The 22,505-nt window shown below is 34.7% G+C and overlaps 1 protein-coding gene across 2 annotated transcripts in view; it reads right to left on the bottom strand.

Moving 5' to 3' along the window:
• Positions 1-16,532, bottom strand: part of LOC111506182 (esterase E4) — a 40,973-nt gene extending 24,441 nt beyond the window's left edge. For both annotated transcript variants that reach the window (XM_023161186.2, XM_023161187.2), the window contains exons 1-2: positions 16,287-16,532; positions 249-392 (exon numbers count right to left, since the gene is read on the bottom strand). In XM_023161186.2, the coding sequence (XP_023016954.2) occupies positions 249-392; positions 16,287-16,478 (336 nt within the window). In that variant the 5' untranslated portion in view covers positions 16,479-16,532. The remainder of the gene's footprint in view (positions 1-248; positions 393-16,286) is intronic.
• Positions 16,533-22,505: the final 5,973 nt, after the last annotated feature.

Below are 22,505 nucleotides of genomic sequence, written 5' to 3'. Positions count from 1 at the left end.
ACTCGATACCCCTTGTCATTTAAAATTTTCAAGGAAATGATCCTGGGGTGCAGAGGGTGAAAGGGGGTGAAGTAGTTATTGGTTAAAAAGTTGTCCCCTTTGATGTATCTTCTGACGTGTCTCGGCGTTTTTTCTTTCAATCAGTAGTTTTCGATAAATCCGTGGTGGGAAGTTTTCAAATGAACACCCTGTATAGTAGAGAAAAAAACACCAAGAGAAACCTAAAAACTTATATCTGCTCAACTCACCTTTGGTGTGTAAACATTCAAGTATAAACAGTCCTCCTCTCCCTCAATGATATTTGATCTCCTATAAACATCTCTTTGAGGACAAACAGCATGAGTTTCCGTGGCATTTATTGTTCCATCCCAAGGATCAATGGGAACCGGTGGCTGAAAAAAATAGTTCGTTATCGATTTTGCTGGACTATTTGAATACCAAATACAATGATGTAAGTTGGCTTCAATATTGTATGAACGCGGCGTACTTGTGTATATTATGAAGAACACAACTTTTTATATTTTTGAATCATTATATTTCAGAAACGGTGACTCCCAGGAGAGAAAATGTGTAGACAATATTTCTAGATAATTACCTATATGTTTTTTACCTTCTATTCGACCTATTTTTATGATGAAACTTGCCGTTGAGTCAAAACTGCAAAAATAGAATATTTGCAAATTTTGATCTTGAACAGTTTTTTTTGCAGATGTAGGATCTATGGGGATTGTTCACATTTCACTTGAAACAGTGTTGCTAGCATCCGTTTCAATTTTTAGTTATATGCGAGTTAATGTAACCTCGTCCCTATTTTTGGGCTAACTTGACAGGCCTACATAATTTGCAAATTTTTACTGCTATTCACACGTAACACGTTATACATGTGATCCTTGAATGGTTAGGCAAGATTGGACTGACGGATGAACATATCAAATTATACTAGCGAAACACGAAATGTCATTTCTAGGACTACACTTGAGCTACATTATAAACTGGTTTCGAACAAATCGAAAGTTAATTAGATAATAATGATCTATACATGGTAACCATATAATTCATCACATCATGCGAATGAATATTCCTTGAAAGTTCCCAGGCTGTGCTTAACTGATTTATGAAGATATTCATCGAAATTTCAATGACTGAGAGATAATCAATTATTAACCTCGCAGCTCGTTTCAAATGAATGATTCGACAATTTGCTGCTACAAAGAAGTATGATTTCTTCATCCCAATTAGTCGCACATCGTTGTACCAATGTCCTTCATGGTAACGTACTTATTAGTAATCTATTTGCTATTACAGTTTCATTATTCATCCTAGAAAAGATGAAATTTGATGACCTAGAGACCTACAGAATATGTCTTTTATTATAAGTTTGAAAAATACCTATAGTACGATTCGATAATAGTAGGCACTGAATTCTCAGAAATATAGCTGAAAACTGGTCAGAGGATCAAATTTTCATTGTTAATAATATTAGTGATACACAAATGCTCTGTGATTGTATTTGGAAGGAAAGTCACAAGATCAAAAATTGGCGATCTGATCGAAAAATTGATCACGCTGTTTTAACGGTTGCAAATCAGATTGAAAATCTAGGAGTTTTTATCGATGATTACCTCAAATTTAAAAAACATACTTCAACATTGATTCAAAGAGTATTTGGGAAAATTAAAGTATTATACCCTCACAGGCATGTTTTGAGGCTAAAAAACAAATTACTCATTCGTGATTCGTTGATACTATCTATTTTCAACCATTGTGACATAGTGCATCATTATTTTCTGAATAAAAATGACCAACAACGAATTCAAAGAGTTGAAAACTCTTGTTTGAGATTTTTGTAACGTATCAAAAAAAGAGAACCGATTTCTCATACACTAAAAAAGCCAGGTGGCTGAAAATTTAGCACAGGCGGACTCTTCATTCTTCGATATTATTTCATGAAGTTATTGTCAGTAGAACACCTTATCGAATAACTTATCGAACTGATGTTCATAATGAGAACATCAGGCGCAAAATGATCCATGTTGTTAGACACTCCATTGAACTATTCAAAAGTTCTTTCACATATACAATAGTCAAATTCTATAACAACCTTCCACCTTCCTTTCACTCGAAATCTGTTTCCAGTTTCAGGTACTGCCTGAAAGAACACCTTCTGAAAAAACAATAATACTCGAATATCTTTTACGATACATTGGCTCTTGTCGGCTATAGTTAAAATAATTTTAGTATTCTTATGTTTGTATCGATATCTGGCTCGTCTCACATATTCAAATAGTTATTTCTCCTACCCAGCATGGTTTCGTTCAAGATCATGTATGACAAATCTTGCATGTTTAAATAGATATCTCTGTACGTATCTGAACAAGCAAAAACAAGTCGATGTTGTTAATTTGGACTTTCAAAAAGCCTTCGATCAAATAGACCATTATATTCTTCTCAGCAAATTGACAAAATTGGGACTCTCTAACCAACTGCTTACTCTAATTGAATCATATATAATTAACTGAAAACAATTCGTCAAATATTAATCTTTCAAATCGGCTCAGTACGTAGTTACATCTGGGGAACCACACGTTTATAATCTCGGACCTCTTTTATTTTAATTTTTTTTTAATGACTTGGCAACCTCTTTGAATATTCCTAGCCTACTATTTGCAGACGACCTGAAACTATCAATGTCATTGCTTTTCGAGTTTCGAAAACCTCAGCCATGAAAGTCTAAACGATTTTGTCGACCTGTAACTATATTATAAAATCGACGACATTACTGACTGTCAACGTGTACAACATGATTTAGATGTAATTAAACTTTGGTGTAATAATAATCGTCTACAACTGAAAGTATCCAACTGTGAAATAATATCATTTACAACAAAAAGCGAACTTTAATGTACGATTATTCAATCAACAATACTACAATCAACCGCGTACAAGAGATAAAAGATCTTGGTATAACATACGACAGTAAATTAACATTTACAACACATATAAGGAATAAGACTGCTGATGCAAATAGGAGGCTTGGATACATTTATAGAAATGGCAAAAACTTCAAAAGTATTGCCACTTAAAATTGCTATATTTTGCGTATGCCAGATCTAAGTTAGAGTATGGCTCTGTGTTAAGGAATCCAGTTTACGAATATCAAAAAACATCAATTGATGTTATGCTACGATCACCATTGAATTATATGTGCGGTAGCTTCAATATTCATTTCGACTCTCTGAACGCCTTCGTATCATGTATCAACAATCACTATTGATAATAATATAAATGAAATTTGTGTCAGTACTGATACATTGCATGATTTGTAAATATTTGTGTTATATACTCAATTTTTCATTCCTGTTTTGAAATTCTACGTGTACGAATATTTTATATATACTTTGTTTTAGCATTTACTTTTATACATTTCTATATTCCATTATGTTTAATATTTATTTCATATATACTCTGTAATAATAGCATTTTCTGTAACTGGATACTCCTGTTGGAAATTAATCGTTTTATAATTTTTTTTTATTCGAATAAAATGTTGCGCCCGCTATCACAATTAAATTACAATTCAGCCCCTCTGTTTTTTGTTTTTTGACTTTTCCATCTTTTTTGTGAGATGCAAGAGGAAGAATGAACTCTGTTCAATCTTGTATCCTACTGACAAATTTGTATTTTTTTTTCTCCATATTGTATCGTGTTATTTCTGCTGTCAATAAATTCATTTATTATTATTATTATACATATACGTATTACGTAATTGAAACTGGAAGGCGGTATTCAACTTTGCTGCTCAACAAACCTTTACTCCAGTTACCAACCCAAAAATATATAATAGTTGATATTATTATGAACAACGAGTAATAAAATAATACTAATAATCAAAAAAAAATTAATAATAACCAAACCTAACCTATTTTTTGAAATGTCTTACTGTTGTTTTCCGTTTCTCTTTTAACCTCCCTACCCCTTTATTTTTCTCTCATAGATTTTCCATTTCCTCAACTTCATTTGTTTTCTTTCTGAATTTTCTTCTGATCTCAATTACCTACTCTTTGAACTTGTTCAAACTTGTTATAACCTACTATTGTTTCCATCGTCTTCACCTGGTTATTGATGTGTTTTATTTGTGGTCCACTCTTTTGGCATCTTTATTATTCATCTAAATGTTTCTATAGTTTGTCTAGCTTTTAATTTCGAATCCTCCCCCTCTCCTCGTTTTGTCTTAGAATTTCGTTTAGTATCAAGTTATGTCGGTTCGGAAAAAATATAGTGATGTAGGTTGTTTTTTTCCATTTTGTTACATAACAGACATTTTCTTCCATTCACTTCAATCTTTTAATGCATAGAATTTTCCAATAACACATTGAACTTTCATCTGATTTCAAATTCGAGTAGGAGTAGTAATGAGTATGCAGGAATAATTATATCGACATGATTACCTCCAATCTGAATATCAAATTATACGATCATCGTTCTCGTGAATTGTTTATTCATAATTTTATTAGAAATAAATCTCAGTAAAGTGGATTTTTCATCGATAGGAATTCGTTGTAATGTGTTTCATAACGACACGTGCTTGTGGCAAATTTTTCCGAAGATTGGCAGGCCAAACAAGTGGATAACAACATGAATACAAACTAGTTTCTCTAACACAATCAACATATATTGAGGAAATATTATTCAAGGCAAGAAAAAAGTTGCTCAGTTACTTCAGAGGAAAAACCTGGTGGAATTCATTGAAGATCCAATATTCAGAGTTCGACAGAGGAAAATCGCCAAAAATTGTCTCAAGAAATGTTCCACTTTAGGATAACTCACTTTTCTACTCGCACTTCCTTTGGCATTGAAAATAAAGAAGAATCATACATTCTTCTCAATATTCGAGAAAGTATTTCAGAAATACTTTCTCCGTCTTGAATTATCTTTTTCTTAAATAATTCAAACATGCCTGATTTTTACACCATATATTAAACTTCAAACAAATTATGTGGACGATTTCAGCCTTTCAAAGTAAATCAAAATAGGCTTTGAATGACTTTACAAATTTAGGAATTAAAATTGTCGTGTTCTGTGACAATCAATTCGTCGACAATCGAAACGTCGTGAACTAGCTTGGTTTGATATATTTTTTTTATACTGAAAACGTTATATTTTTAGGAGTGATCAATTTTTGGGAAAGAAAGTTTTTAGCTTCCTTCTACCTCATCTTGATTCAGAAAAATGTGGGATTCTTCCAAAGAAACGAACGAAGCAATCAATTTCAAGGGTAACTCTATACATAGATGTGTGGTAGATCATGTAAAGAAGTAACTTTCAGACACAAACTGGAAAAAAACGCCCTCTTGAAACAGATACTCTCATATAAACATTGAATTACACAAAAAAAATATTTCCAAACAAATACTTTTAATTGAACACTGAATTATACAAAAAACAATTGTTGTCTACTCAGTTTGTATTCCCAACATCCGTTATGGAATTGAATCAGATATTTTTCACAGGATTTCTACACAATACACAAAATGAAAGGTAAAAAATTTCACTTACATGTAACACTGTCATCCTCTCTGGTAGAAATCCGATATTTTGCCGTAAGACGCTTGTCTTAGACCTCTTCAGTACCAAACTAGGTACCATTATAAGGTAAAACACACAATTCATTCATGAATTACGACTTCATGTCACGTAATGAGTTTTACTCATGCCATCGATGATATCGTAATGACATTCATCCGCTTATTGATCAAATCCCAGCCAAAGGAATCTTCAGGGCTTGAAGATGAGCCGTGAAATATTCGACCTACAGTAATCCAGGACGAGGATTTGACAGCCCCCATGCGGCTTTTGATGGTTTGAAAGGTAGTAGAAAGGGACAAAATCTTGAAATGTGGGTGTTTCATAATTTGAATGATCGACAGAAATTGTAAATCTTCGAGGTCTGTTCTTCTTTGCTTTTGTGCAACCAAAACGATCCTTTTTTGGATCATTTCCCAAAGGTAAAACCCCACCAAATCAATTTAATTTTTTCCTATTTCATAGAATTGAAAAATCTATCAGAGATCCTAATGGGAAACATCTGATTAACATTCAAAGCATTGTCAACGAGTTTTTGTTTGAATGAAGTTTTGTATGAACGTACATATCAGATATTCAAACCCAGGGCTATGCTAATTTTCCTCGACGGATCATCAAATGAAATACATCAAGACTAGTATTAGTCGAAGATATTAATTATGAGAATCTCTGATATGGTGTCCCACAGGATTCAAATCTTGTTATACAGGCTGATTCACGGTGGATGGCACATTAGACGTTTCTGGTGAACCAGACAACGGATCACTTTGAAAATTTAATGGAGGGCATATTCGGACATTCTCTAGCCAACTAAAATATTTTCGACAATGCGGTGTTGCCGCTTCTATTAGAAAGCAGTAGCAACTTTGATTTTTCAAATGGAACACTCTGTATATAATATTATTTTTGGAATCTCCAACAATTGCCCGACAACTATTTTTGATATTTCCCTATACCTATCTGTTACCGTTTTCGAAATAGAAATTAATTTCAATTTTTTTCTTCGAAAATCATGACTTCTAAAAATGCCGATATCTTTTAGTTAAGAAGTACTATGATATCGAAATTTGGTTTGGAGTTAGGTGATACTTGGACACTTCCCACACGTCAGCCTAATCTCCGTTACTTCAATACAGGGTGGTAAAAAAATACAGTTTTTTCGTTTGCTTCAAAAAGTTGCTGAAATTTGATTATTTTAAATGGAACACCCTGTATATTATTGAAAATTCGGAAAGCTGCTGAAATTTGCTTTCTTTCTATGTATATCATACCTATACCTAACTAGTCAAGTTTCGGACTTATGAACATTTATTTGTGAAAATGTCCCTTCGGTATTTGGTAAGCAGGCCATGATTACTATTTGACAGTAGCGTTGTGACATTCTCCTAATAATATCGACATTTTCGTCACTTCAGAAGTTGCAAATACCTTCAAAACGATGGAACAAAACTATTCAAACGAAGTTCTTATGAATTTGTTTATTATTTTTGGACTGTGTGACAAAATTATCAGCAGAACATGTAGAAAGTTCAATGAAATGTATCCGAATCTACCGCCAATGAACCTCAAGAAATTTATACGAATTCAGAACAATTTCAATGCATTTGGATCAACTTTAAAAGCACCAAGAAACTTGCCTCGACCCGTAACTTTCGAAGACAACCAGATTAATGTCTTAGCATATTTTCACGCATTTCCCGAGTCATCGATAAGAAGTGCTGAAGAAGATTTGGGTATAAAATATTCATCGGTTCAAAGAATCTTGCGAAGACATAAAATGCATGATTATAAATTCACCAAAATTCAAGCAATGAAGCCTCAAGATCCTCAACAGAGAGTAGAATTTTGTGAAATGTTGTTGACACGCATTCAAGAAGATCCACTTTTTTTAAATAAAATTATTTGGACTGATGAATCGAAATTTTCGAGAGAAGGGATTTTCAATAGAAAAAATCGTCATTATTGGTCCAGTGAAAATCCTCACGTCACAAAAGAAGCCGGATTTCAAGAAAAATTTAGTTTTAATGTCTTCTGCATGTTGATGGACAACAAATTGAGGTACGTGATATACGAGGAGTCATTAACATCCAGAAGCTACCTGAATATTTTGGAGAATACTGTAGACAGTTTCGTGGATAATCTGCCACTCGAAGATTATCGAAACTGTTGTATACATAGAAAGAAAGCAAATTTCAGCAGCTTTCCGAATTTTCAATAATATACAGGGTGTTCCATTTAAAATAATCAAATTTCAGCAACTTTTTCAAGCAAACGAAAAAACTGTATTTTTTTACCACCCTGTATTGAAGTAACGGAGATTAGGCTGACGTGTGGGAAGTGTCCAAGTATCACCTAACTCCAAACCAAATTTCGATATCATAGTACTTCTTAACTAAAAGATATCGGCATTTTTAGAAGTCATGATTTTCGAAGAAAAAAATTGAAATTAATTTCTATTTCGAAAACGGTAACAGATAGGTATAGGGAAATATCAAAAATAGTTGTCGGGCAATTGTTGGAGATTCCAAAAATAATATTATATACAGAGTGTTCCATTTGAAAAATCAAAGTTGCTACTGCTTTCTAATAGAAGCGGCAACACCGCATTGTCGAAAATATTTTAGTTGGCTAGAGAATGTCCGAATATGCCCTCCATTAAATTTTCAAAGTGATCCGTTGTCTGGTTCACCAGAAACGTCTAATGTGCCATCCACCGTGAATCAGCCTGTATATTACAATAGGTAAGCTATAAGTAATTTATATTATGTACCTAAGGATCTGCTTAACCTTGAGTATAGATCAGTTCACGAATACGATGAATGATAGTATTATTAGTGCATAAAATATTAATTTCCTGTGTTCCGATGCTTCGTATTCGCAGAAATCTGAACGTGAATAGCAATAAGGCAGAGCCAGTCATTGTTCTGGTGAAGTAGTTCCTTGGAAAACCTTTTTATGGGTTTTCTTATGTGTTTTTCCGTGTATTTTTACTCAATATCATTATTGGTACCGACCGGTTTGAGGTATTTCCTCACCCTATGAAGTTGGAATAAATGGAATTGGCAGGACTCTCATACCATAAAAAGCAAATATAAACATGACGTCTAAAGGCCAAGCCTAGCTTCGACATCAACCATTGCATGAAATAGGCTTTCTGTGTCTCTCTGCAGCTCTCATTTCGATCTGTTATATATCTCATCAGTGCTACAGGCATGGCCATGGATACACCATTTCAACCAGTCTCTTCTTAATCATGTTATAATCTAGTTGACTGATTGATGTAAGAGTTGCGAAGACAGAAATATAATACCATTCTACAGTCAATGTCGAAGCTAGACGTCTTTGGAAGCTTTGATATATTTTCGAAATTCGTAAATTGAGTTTTTCTCTATCCCACAGAAGGCGTTGTCTTGAGTGAAGACATTTTGGAAGCATAACTTGGATTTAAGCAGTCTAAGTTGTTTGCTATCTCACCTCCTTCATTGGGGTCAGTGTTGCCACAGATTGGTGCATTGACGGAATAGTTAATTGTGATCTATTTGCTGGCCAGTAGTAACTGTTTCTTTAGTCTTGGTTGATGGTGGCTCTGGTATTCCAACACGTGTCGTCCTTAATGTTTAACGGAAGTTTAATTCCTATGTTATGTTGATAATATAGAACAGAATTAAAAAAATAACTTTCTGAAGGAGTCGGAGGATTAGCTCGTAGAGTCTTGTTGCACACACGTGTGGTCCATTTAGTTCTTACAATTACGGAGGAAAAGAAGGTCTACGTCTCTTCTAAATAAGTTACGAGATCACCTGATATCCTAGAAGCTCTGTTTTCTCAGGTATCATCCATCCTTCGCCACGGTCTCATACAACACTGTAAGCTCAATTTCAAGGCGAAGGATACCGTAGAGTTACACTAGTTATACTAAAATAACATAATATCCACATATGAAGATATAAATAATTGAAAAAATATGATTTTATAATTTCAAAATTACGACATATCATAAAACCCGCGCCGCGTCTGTCTGTGTGAACACGATAAATTTAAAAACTACCGAATGGGTTTTCATACTGTTTTCATCTGAAAGAAATGATTCAAGAGAAATGTTTAGGTGCGAAATTCATTAATGCCCCGTATTCATTTTTTTATGACTATTTTATCATTTGTCTGCATGAAGTCGATATGGCGATGGCAATGCTAGTCAAGCCATTTTTCACCGAAACCACTGCTGATTCACACAGTTGGAATCAAATCAACCATTAAATGAGTAGAACTAACCACCGGGCTACCGTCTGAACGTTATTGCAAATAGCTTATCTCTATGGCATGAGTGGTTCAAGCCTTGAAATGTACAACAGTTATTGTCGAGTAGATAAATCGTTCAAATAGATAAGACTTGAACAAAATATGGACTGCATTATGTATTACGAAAGAATATATTGAAAGGAATAATTTCCTTGACTGATTATACTATCCTGAGAGTCTTGAGAACTAAAATTGATATTGTTATTTTGAAAGTAATGTTGACCATAATATTTTGACACCGAAAAAGTCGTTCAATCATTCCATATCATTGTTTATGAATGAAAATGAATGCTTTCATATTTATATTCACAAAAATAATAGGAATTTTATCAGTTCCGATTTTTGAAAAACATAATTTCTTATTGAACAAGAAAGTAATACAAATCATGAAATTATTAAATTATAAACATTAATTGGCGCTCCGAGGCGACTTCATTGATTCCAGTGGCGCATTTGCTTTTTCAGCTGCAGGAAAACCAGAAAAAACCTGCAACGACTTATTGGAAAAAATCAAGAATCCAATATATTGCTTTGTTGACGACAGCACACTTGTCTCGCCATTCCATTTGGATTCCAGGACATCGGCTACGGAGGCACATCTTTCATTCATTTCATTCAAGCATTATAGGCTGACAATATCAAAGTTTGATATTGCTACACCTTTTTTACCTGGTGATTATATGCAACGGACTTGGATAATAGAATCGACGAGGATAAGTACCTCGTACAGGATTTTCTTTTTTCTTTAAAAAAATCGTTATGGAAGCAAAAAACATGAGAATTGAAAGATCATGTTTTTGTGAAGTGAATTAATTAAGGACAAACCGATGCCTATATTTTATGTTATTCTAGGAACCTTATTCATAGTTAAGAAGAATTGAATGATTGATGTGTTGCCTGTTCACATTCAATTATTCTCACCGAAGTTCTTGCAAGAATCGGCTCATTACATCGTTGAGTAGAACTTTAAGACTCAGTGACCTTGGAGTTTTTCTTTATCGTGATTTATCATATCCATATATTAGGTCACACCCTGGGTATTAGTTTAGGATTGAATCTTGTAGTTATCTCTTGTATAGTTTAGTGATTTTTGTAATAAAAGCCGGCCAAAACACTTGGCGCCCATTTTGATTAGAAATCTTTTATTTTATTGATAATAACATCTTTGATCCACGGCCCTGTTGAATGTTTCGAGTTGGTAACTAAACCGACCGTACTTAAACCAAAACAAAAAGTAACTACGTTATATCTGAAAATTAATAAACCTATGGGTAAACGTAATAAGATAATAGTTGAAAAAAACTAAAAGAACATGCATTAATAGTAAAACGAACTGAAGAATAAAAAATAATTTGAAACTGTTTTAAGATTGTATTCAACACAAGCACTGCAGGAAAATCCTTAAGCCGCTCTTAGCGGTGCCTGTGCGAAAGTAGTAATCCTCATGGGATTTCAATCGCTGGAGATTGAATCCATTCGAAAAAACGTTCTCAGGAAGTTTATTTCACATAAACGCAGTTCTCCAGTGGAAAGTGTTCTCAAATGTGAAGTTCGAGGTGTACTGAGTTGATCCTCAAAACGATGAGCAGCCACAGTCCTTCGCGTATTTCTGATATGCACCGCTCTTGGTGGAATCACTTTACTAAGTCACTAGAACACTTCCTGTGAAAGTATCTATAGAAGAGAGACAATTCTCCAACCTTTTTCCGGTGTTCCAGATTATCAAGGTTGCAAGTGATGTTCCTGTCTCCAATCAGGCGGATGGCTCTTTTCTGGATGGAATCCAGTAGCTTCAGCTGTTTGGGGACAGAGGTCCATACATGAGAACAATACTTCAAAGAAGGTCTGATCTGTACTTCATGAAGCATATGAAGTTGCTGAGGTGTGTACAGTTTTCTGGTTTGGAACAGTGTTCCAAGCCTTTGAGAAGCAGCCTTCCAAATTCCAGCGGCATGATTGTGCCGGGAAATATTGTTGTTCATTTTAACCCCCAACAAACTTATCGAAGCAGAAAGCGGAAATGTCTGACCTGACATTATTATATTCGGTTCGGAGACATTCATCTTTATGGAGAAAACCGATGCCTAGGTTTTGCCAGCATTGAATTGAACTTGGTTGCTTCCACCCCATTTCGAAATTACTTCTAGATCCTCATTAGGTTATGCAACATCCTGCTGCCGGTGAAGATGTGCATCCGCACCCGATGTGCATCCGCACCCGAAATATATGACGAGACAAGAGTGCTGTCGTCAGCAAAGCAATAACTTGGATTCTTGTTTTTTCCAATTAGGCGTTGATATACAATATACGGAAGATTGGAGACAATATGGATCCCTGGTGAACACCAGTGTTGATAGTTGAAAGCATTCGAGAGATATCCATCGACGGCCATTACGGCCACTTGCAAGTAAGTTGAAAGGCCATACACAAAAATGATCCGACAAGCCGCAGGATCGAAATTTGACCAGCAAACCAACATGCCACACATGGTCAAAGGCCTTAGAAATATCAAGCGCAAAAGCTCTTGACTCTCCATGTTTCACGATTGCGTTATTCTAAATATGGGTGACATAAGATAGAAGGTCCGAAAACCATATTGATGATCGCTCAAGATTTTGAAGTCTTTCAAATATTTGAGGATTATTTGTGATAGCAAAGCGACTGGTCTATAGTTATCAGTCCGAAATTAGTCAAAATTGAATCCAACGGAGTCGGTTACAAACAATCATACAAGTGAAGCTAATAAAAACGTGTTAAAATGAGCATTTCCATTTCAAATATGCATTATACAACAAGTATGTACGTGATGAATGGATAGATCGTAATTGTACACAAGGAATTCAATTAATCAAGTGAGATCGATAAAGATATCATCGATAAATATTATACATTTTCAGACCCCTATCACATAACATCATAGCAAAGAAAAGAAAGTTGTCTCGTTGATATAATGAACTTGTCAGAATTTATTCATTTTCATGACAACGAACAGCGTTTGGCTTTCACGGCAACGAATAAAAACACTTTGCATTGATTCAAATCAGAAAGCATATAGAATCAGTTTATGGGGTGATGCCTAAGTTGAGTCCTTTGCTAGCTGAAAGAAATTATGGATAACCTTGAAAATGAAATTCATAATAATCAGTAGATCAACAGTTTCTTTTACTGGTATAGATACGTAGATATATCAGTCTGTTTAACTGGTACAGGTAGGTAGATGGACATGTTTGTTGTTTTCTTCAATTCCATTCACCAATCAATCAAATTGGCCACTGAAATGGTGATATCACTGAAAATGATAATAAACATGATTCTGCAATTTTCCACAAACCATCTTATACGAACATTGTTACACATAATTCATCGCTACATCCCTATCGACATAAAGTACCAACATCCAATAGTATACATCACATAATATTGAATATTCCACTGTCAAAAAATAATTTTCAGAGAGGACTGAGTATCATCAGACAAACTGATATCAATATTAGTTGCTACAAGGTAGATAGTATCCACTCTATTCCGTCAAAAAATTACGATGATTAGCTATTTACCAGGTTCATACCACTTCAAGACCTGAAACTAATGAATAACTTCATATTATTCCCAACACAACATTCTGTAAAACCTGCCCAAAGTTCTGATAGATTGTTATTGATTTCCTTAATATAAATTTATATGAAATTTCTGCAAATTTCGTCATCCATTTACCACTTAGTCTTTTGAAAATGAGATCAAAAATGAAATAATCAGAAACTACAGAGTGCCGAAGCGATGAACAACAGATATTGTTCAACAATTTTCCCTCTTTACATCATGGTATTTGGTATGATAGGTTGAGTCCAAAGTGAGTGGGTCTATTCGACCTTTCACCGCAACCCGCAAAGGTTTATTGTGGATCACACCTATTCACACTCGACCAAATAAACCCAGCGTCTTAACGAAGCCGATTGGTTTGTATGGTGAGTGGTATTCAGGTCAGATGGTAAGAGTTCGGCTCTGCCGAACTCTAAAAACCTGATTTGGTCCTCAACGGGGCAGGCACAAAGTATGTGCTCTGCTGTTCCATAATTTTTCAAACAGAGGCGACACACACTGTCTTCCGACAGTCTCTGCATACGATAATTCAAATGGCAGTAAGAAGGTATGTTAGACATCGTAGTTCATCCCTACTGTAGTCCAACAAATGTTTGGTAACTAACCCAAGATTTTGATTTCTTCCAAACCAACTTCAGCCTAGAGGAAATCAGCAATATAGCGTATAAAAGAATAAAATAAGGCCATGCTGCTGGACTAAAATAATTTTCGTTGAGAATTTTGTTTACGTCTTTTTGAAGCATTCTCTACTTGAACAAAAACATATATATTAGGAAATTTATTATTGGCAAATATCTCTAATCCAGGCATTACATTATTCACAAATATATGGGTTAGTTTAAAGTGATAGATAAATAGATATACCAACCTCATCTATTATGTTGTTTCAAAATATTTGTTCGTTTTAATGTCATGTCTTCTTGTAGCTCCATATCTCAATAAATATTTATTTTACTGGGTGTCATTGAGTGATTTTTGGCAACTTTCTCCTACAAATCCAAATTGAATCAAAACGTTGCCCAAAAAAGCAACCCTTAGCCATATGACAACGCTAGTTCTAATGAACGCACTTTTTTTTCAAGTACGAAAAACAAGCACTACAGGAAAATCCTCAACGCGCTCTCGAAGCGATGCCTGTGCGAAAGTAGCGATTTACATTGGATTTGAATCGCTGGAGATTAAATCTATTTGGAAAACAGTTCTTAGAAAATTTATTCCACATGAACGCAGTTCTCCAGATGGAAGAGTGTTCAAACAATGAAGTTCGAGGTGTACTGAGTTGAACCTCAAAACGATGAGCAGCCACAGTCCGTCGCGTATTTCTGATATATACCGCTCTTGGTAGAATCAAATGTGCCAAGTCACTTGAACACTTCCCGTGAAAGTATCTATAAAAGAGAGACACATCTCCAATTTCTACGATTTTCCAGGCTAACAAGGTTGCACGTGATGTTCAGGCGGATGGCTCTTTTCTGTTTGGAATCCAGCATCTTCAGGGTATGTTTGAGGGCAGAGTTCCATACATGAGAACAATACTTCAACGAAGGTGAAATCTTTAATAAAGCATCAAAAAATGCTGAGGACTGTACAGTTTTCTGAATCGGAACAGTGTTCCAAACCTTTGTGAAGCAGCCTTTGTGATTCCAGCGACATGATTGTGCCAAGACATATTGGTGTCCATTTTAACCTCCAACAAACTTATCGAAGCAGAAAGCGGAATTGTTTGACTCAACATTAGTGTGCAAAATTTCGTTTCAGAGATTTTAGCCCCGAAGATAAGTGGTTGACTCACAGTGCTTCATGATAAGGACCCTGGTGGAGACTGACCCATCAAAAGTGATGTGTGGGATGGCGGAAGAACTAAGAACTGGGCGTCAGCTTCCATGCGGTTTTTCATGGTTAAGGACGCTCAAAAAGTGGGTGCTTCACTTCTTGAACGATAGACAGAAATTATCACTTTTTGTTGGGGTCTGTTCTTCTTTGCTTTTGCACAACCAAAACGATCGTTTTTTGGATCGCATCGTCACATGCGTTGAAAAGTGGATCATCTACGATAACAAGGGACGTTCGGGACACTGGGTAGACACCGATAAGCCACGCAGGCACTTCCCACAGATGAATAACCACTAAAAAAGACCATGGTTACTGTATGGCGGTTAGTGACTAGTATGATTCACTATAAATTTCTGCAACCGGACCAAACCATCACAGCAATGTTCTATTGTGAGGAAATCATTGGCATGTACCGAAAATTGTGTCAGCAGAAGCTGGCACTGGTCAACAGAAGAGGTCCGTTCCTGCTCCATGACGAAGCCCGTCCGCTCGATTGACTACCATATTTTCAAGCACTCCGATAACTTTCTCGCCGGTAGATCCTTTGCCAATCAAGACCAGGCAAAACGGCCTTTGTCAACTTTGTCGAATGCCAAGAACATGATTTTATTGCTGATGGAATTAATCGACTCATGTTACATTGGCAAAAGTGCACTGATTCAAATGGCGCTTATTTCAGTCATAAATATTACAGTTTAACGCTGATTCAAAAAAACGGGCAAAACTTTCGAAACAAACTGATATTTCACTTCAAATGTTTTTTGATTTCATATTATATTTATGAATGTAATCGAGATTGAAATCGGTAGGATTATTCAATTCTAAACTTTATCCTCCAGAGTTATATTATGCTATAGATAAACTGAAAATGACAATTATTCTTTGGAAAACTTCCAACTCTATGGGAGTTGAGATGTCATCAAACCCCAGATTCCTCAATTAATCACGAATAAAAAGCAAAATCCAGTTACCTTAAATCTAAGTGGCCCAACAGGTGGTTTCGCATAAGGAATGCTGGTGAAACCACTAAACTTCCGATTGTTTCTTGTTTTCCAAAACTTTCCTCTCAATAGTCCGTCACTGATTTCAACTTGCGGATAATCACTGGCCGAAACACTGCACTGGAAAATACAAAAACAAGTGATAAGCAGAGTGACGAACATTTTTTCAAACCGGTACGGCGGTCAATCACCAACTGACTGTCAGAGTCAGAACCCGAACAAAATTAAACAATATTTTAAACGCAATATTATTATAATTACTGTTGGTGGGAAACCTTTCAATCCACCATTTTAGTACGGTGAATTTGGGAAAATACATCGATATATACATTGAATGCTACTTCAGCCAAAGTATGGATGTAAATTCGTGTTTTGTGTCAGTTTTATGATTAATTTAACGGTAAACTTTCTTTTTTTTTATTTTACTCAATTATAACTATTATGAAACAATATAAATTCAACTTATCAGGTACACAAATACAAATACATATTTGAATATAAATATTGAATATATTGGTACAGGAGCATGAAGAAACTTTCCCTCAGTTATCTCAAAGGTGCGATTTTGTTCCATTCTTTTCATAAAAGAGAACGTATGCTTTTTCACTCACAAGCGATTTTTATGAAATTAGTAACTCATGTGAATCGTTGTATTTGTGCCACGTGTCAGTATTCGGGTGTCTGCAGTGTGCCCTCTGTAAGTAGTCCCACTGTGATTTAAAAGTGCATATAGATTATAACAACAAGTAGCCACATTTTCTGCTGCAAAATTGTCCATATCCAATCCTTCTACAGGAAATTCGATGACAACATTCAATTTGCCTCTAAATCTTTCCGTTGGAGAGAAGACAAATCTTGGTTACATCACTTTCAGTTTCTAGAGGAGGATTAGGATTCGTTCAGCCACTTCACTCGCTCTGCCATCATTTCTGTCCACATCTTGCAGTGTTTCCAATCTGATAGAAATCATCTTACAATACCCAAAGCCAATATCTGCTTGTGTTTTTGATCTGGGCAAATCTCTTTGGGAATCTAGAAATGGCCAATCAATGAAAATTGAAGACATGAAAAACCAGAGGGCATATGACAAACCATTGCTAGATCGAGCAACTAGTATTTTATTGAAGACAGCTTCTGACATTTTAAAAAATAAGGCACATCTTCTAGCAGTTACAGTGAAAGAAGCTGGTGCTTAATTGAATGCTGTTTCTGTAGCATCACTTGAGACTCTATTGAATGACGTCTCTTTCAGACTTTGTGGATTTGTGGATGAATCAGGTACTCATGGGTTGAGCTGCCGTTTTAGCACTGGTCGTTTATCTTGCCATTGAGCAATAAATCAAAAGGGCTTTAACTTCAGCAAAAATTCCTGCGATTTCAGAACCCATAGGCACAAGTAGAGACGACGGAAAACTTCTGGATGGTATGACACATGTTCCATGGGAAAACGGTAAATCTGTTGTTTGGCACTTTACTTGTGTGGATACATCAGCAAATTGCCATCTTTCTGTTACTTCTGCGAAAGCCGGTGCTGCTGCCTCTTCAGGAGAAAGTTCCAAACTACGGAAATATCATAATTTGGGAAATTATTATATCTTTCGTTCAATATTCCACAAATGACTGATACTGCTTGTTGTCGAATAAATGAAGATCTCAAAGCTTTCACAGGGGCAGCCACAAACCACTGTCTGATTATTATTAATAGTAAATCTAATGTCATTGTTTTCGACTCCAAAATCAATCGCAGTAATGTACTTAATGATTTTGATTTTAGTTTAAATGAAACTTCTCTCACAACTGTTGAAGAAGAAAAAAGTCTGGGAATTCTCCTAGATGCCGATCTCAGATTAGAAAAACACATCAATATACTCTTACAACGTGCATATTTCATGTTGAGGATTATATACGGTCAAATACAGTTCATTTCATTGAGATTGAGGATGATATTATGTGAGGCAACAGTCCTTTCAAATTTCAATTATACAGATGTGCTCTTTGGTCCATGTTTAACTAGTCAATGTAAATCGAAACTTCAAAAAGTTCAAAATTTTTGCTTGAGGTTGATCTATGGCCTAAAGAGACGTCAAAGAATTTCACAAAAACTCAAAACTGTTGGCTGGTGGAATATGAGTAATAGAAGAGCTCTTCATTCCGCAGTACTCTTCCATAAAGTCATACTGACCAAAACCCCAACATATCCGCATAGAAAAATTACTCGTCGGACAGATGTTCACAACCTCTATGTTAGAAATATAGGTTTATAAATACCTCCTAGTTTTCGACTTGAACTTTTCAGACGCAGTTTCAATTATCAAGTTTGCGCAATATATAATAATATTCCTAAATTAATAAGAAAAATGGGCTTCAGCGATTTCAAATTATATTTAAGAAATATTTATTTGAAACTCTGTGATCTATTTTCTTATTATTCTCATCATGCCTCGATTACATTAGAACGAGGTATTTTATAATAATGCTCTTATAACACCACAGCGACTTTTTGAGGTTAAGTGGAAGAACAATTAATAACGATTTATCGTTATGAAAATTGAACTTCGCCTTTTATTTCCAACTTATTCATATTTTTGTGCATACTGTTTATTAACTGTTAAACCTTATTAGTTGTAAACAATAAAGACATTTATTATTATTATTATCAGTTATCTTCGGTATTTTATTTCTTTTCTTTTCATTACACTTTATTTCATTTCAATTCATGTTATTTGCAACACTGGCTGACAAAGTAATATATAGTTTACAGTTTACACCAGAAGATTCGAAACAATCAAGTATTTCAGTTCATCTCAGTAATGGGTAAGCAATTCGTAAATCATGATGTTAATTTTTGATAGCTTTGGATTGGCCGAGAATAGCCAGGAGTGACAACAATGTATTCATTTTTTAGTGAAACACAAGGAATATATTGGCCGTTCTGAAAATTTCGGCTTCAGTGTATTTCTTAGATGATATTGATCTTATTTTACTGGACTAATGATGTTTCAGCATCATTCTTTACTTAATATTTGGATGAAGGACCAAAGAACTCGTTTGAAGGTTGAGTGTTAGTCAACAACATCTATACCAATTTGAGATTCTTATGAATTATTCATTTTTATTCGTGATTACATCGAATACCTTTTATATGCATTATGTGTGTGGAACGTGGAACCATTACAGAATTATTTCGTGGTAATGGTTAGTTTCCACTATTCACCTAAAATGATTTCCAACTATTATTGTTTACGATAAATTTGGTACGAGTGCAAAATTGTCCACAAGGCCGATGAACTTGAAGGATTTTTCCTGGAAGATACAGTCAATGTAATATTTATGAAATTCAGGTCGTAACCAAATTATTTCAGTCCACCCAAATAAAAATAAAAATGAACTTTGTTCAAAACAATGTTTCATAAAATACCCAGGGCTACTCGAATCCGAGTCTATGTATCGGGATCTCGTAAACAGTACCATATATACCTACTGGGTTGAATTGTGGCAGATTTGCCAATTTGCAAATACCGAAAAATCCACTCTAGCTGTTATTACGCATATTACGAAATTGCCGTACCTTCATTACTCTGTATACACTCTACATGAAAACTTCCATTGTACTATCAAAATACATTTTCATACGAGGTTTCTTCAGATTTGGGACGCCCTCAACCTAGAGATGTTGAATCCCGTACCTATATTTTTATAGCAATTGAAGTTATTTCTATTTTCTCGAGAGATTCGTTAATGTACCACTCTTTATGTACCACTCCGTAAACTCAAAAATTTCATCGAATATCACATATGGACCTCTAATATTTCCCACAACGTACAACTGCCAGGAGTTGAAGCAACTTTTTAACTTTCATGTCCAGCATATCGTTTCTCCGTGTTCGATCGAGGATCAATACTATTTGAGAAAAATCAGCGATGATAAAAGGCGAAGTTGAATTGTTTTTCCACTTAACCTTAATTTCCACTGAGCATCTATCTATTCTGATAAAACACATTTCCAAACGTAGATCAAAGTGATGAACAATTATAGCAATGAAAAAATTGAAAAATTTGTCGATAGTCGTGTCACGAAGTGTTCCAGCCGACACACATTTTTTTTATAAGAGAGAAGACATTGGCAGATCAAGATCCTCAGATGAAGTGCTTCTGCAGGTTTTTCCGGGTTTTCCTGCACCTGGAAAAGCAAATGCGCCACTGGAATCAATGAAGTCGCTCCGGAGCGCCAAATAATTTTTATTGTTTTTTTTTGATATTACACCACATTGAAATTTAGTTTTCTATTATGAAAAAAAGTTCTTGAAATAATAATAATAATATTTATTCACAAAAGAACAATTTTTATATGATTATAGAATATGGAAAGTATTACATTGTGAACAATTATTTCAGAAATATATTTTCCCATATAGGCTCTTGAAGACCCTGTCCATGGGTATACTTAATCATACATATAAGCAATAATGAATACTACCTAAAAAGATACACCCTGCTCATATTCCAGTATAATTTTTCGAATTTTCAAAAAGTAGAAATATTCCTAATAATAACAAACACACTCGAAGAAAAGAAAAACGAATAACTATAGTAATGGTTTCTTAATTTCTAATCTACTTGGAAAAACATAGACATAAACATTAACTATCTTTAGCAAAGGGAAAAAAATTCATTGTAAAAATGGGATGAATCATTTAAAAGTATCAATCAGTTCATGGAAAATATGTCTATTTTCTGAAAGTATCCATTTTTTGAGTTCCCTCTTCAAACTGTATTTGTTATGGATCGCTTCAAGAGAATTTGGCATTATGTTGTACAATTTTCGTCCTAAATATGTAAAACATTTCTGACCTACTGCTCTATTTGCCCTGGGTATGGCAAGACCGGCCGATATTTAGGCCCCAGTACTGAATGGATGATTTAATTTACTTGTATACTGTTTACGCTGAAGGATAAAAAATATTGCCGTTTTGGAAAACAACTGTCTGATGTCAACAATTTGTAACTCGATATATAATGAATCAAAAGAAAATCGAAATGATTTGTGATATATTATTTTCAAGATTCGTTTTTGCACATTTTCAAGGGTTTTGACAATGGTTTTGTTTGCTCCACCCCAACCAAGTATTCCATATTACAGCAAAGATTTCACTAGTGCATAATAGAGGATCCTGAGCTGTGTAACAGAAAGTATTTTTCGTAATTTATAAAACTTGAACATTAGTCGTCGGAGTTTATTTTTCAAATTTTCGATGTGTATATCCCATCCCAATACAGAATCTATAAAAATACCTAGATACTTTACTGACAGTACTAGTTTGACATCTTGGTTATTAATTTTTATTGACTCATATGGGGGAAAGTAGTTCTCATATGATGTAAGACAAATTACATTTGTTTTACTGAGATGTACTGTAAGCAAGTTCTCTTTAAACCACTGTATTATCTGTTTCAGGTCTCTTTCTGCCGCATCTTTCACATTCAACAGTTCTTGTCCTCATATATGATGACAGTATCATCAACGAACGATATTACAGAACCAACAGTATTTAGGCTAAGGAGCTCATTTATATAAATATTGAAAAGTATCGGTCCAAGACGGTGCCCTGTGGGACACCGCAAATTATTCTTTTTTGATCACTAACTACATCGCCAATTTTTACTCTCTGTTTTCTGTTACTCAAGTAATCTCTGGAAAGATCAAGGGCAACTCCTCTTACGCCTATTTTTTCCAACTTTTCCAACAAAAGCTCATGACTCAAAGTTTCAAAGGCCTTTTTTAGATCTACAAAAACTCTAAGACATGTTTTTTTCTTATCTACATTTCCGTATATCCTACTTTCAACATCAGCTATGGCATCCTGGGTTGATATATTTTCTCTGAATCCATACTGTTTAGGAGAAATAATTTTGGGTTCATTTAAGTAGTTCATTAATCGAATTTTTATAATTTTTTCCAATGATTTTGCTATAGACGGACGGTAGTTAGAGGCATTTAGCCTATCTCCATTTAGCCTATCTTCAGAGCAGATGGAAATTTTCCTTTTTCCATACACTTATTGAAGATATGGCACAAAGGTCTTGCAATATAATCAACTGTTAATTTCAGATATTCATTCTTCATTTCATTTGGTCCTGGAGATTTTTTATTTTTAAGGTCACCGATAACTTTGGTGATTTCATTGACAT

Source organism: Leptinotarsa decemlineata, unplaced genomic scaffold (genome assembly GCF_025532065.1).
Source record: "Leptinotarsa decemlineata unplaced genomic scaffold, Ldec_3_MD MMD2_P_RNA_scaffold_5, whole genome shotgun sequence".
NCBI classification, from domain to species: Eukaryota; Metazoa; Arthropoda; class Insecta; order Coleoptera; family Chrysomelidae; genus Leptinotarsa; species Leptinotarsa decemlineata.
Note: the sequence above shows the minus strand (reverse complement) of the source record. Positions and strands in the feature narration are given on the sequence as shown.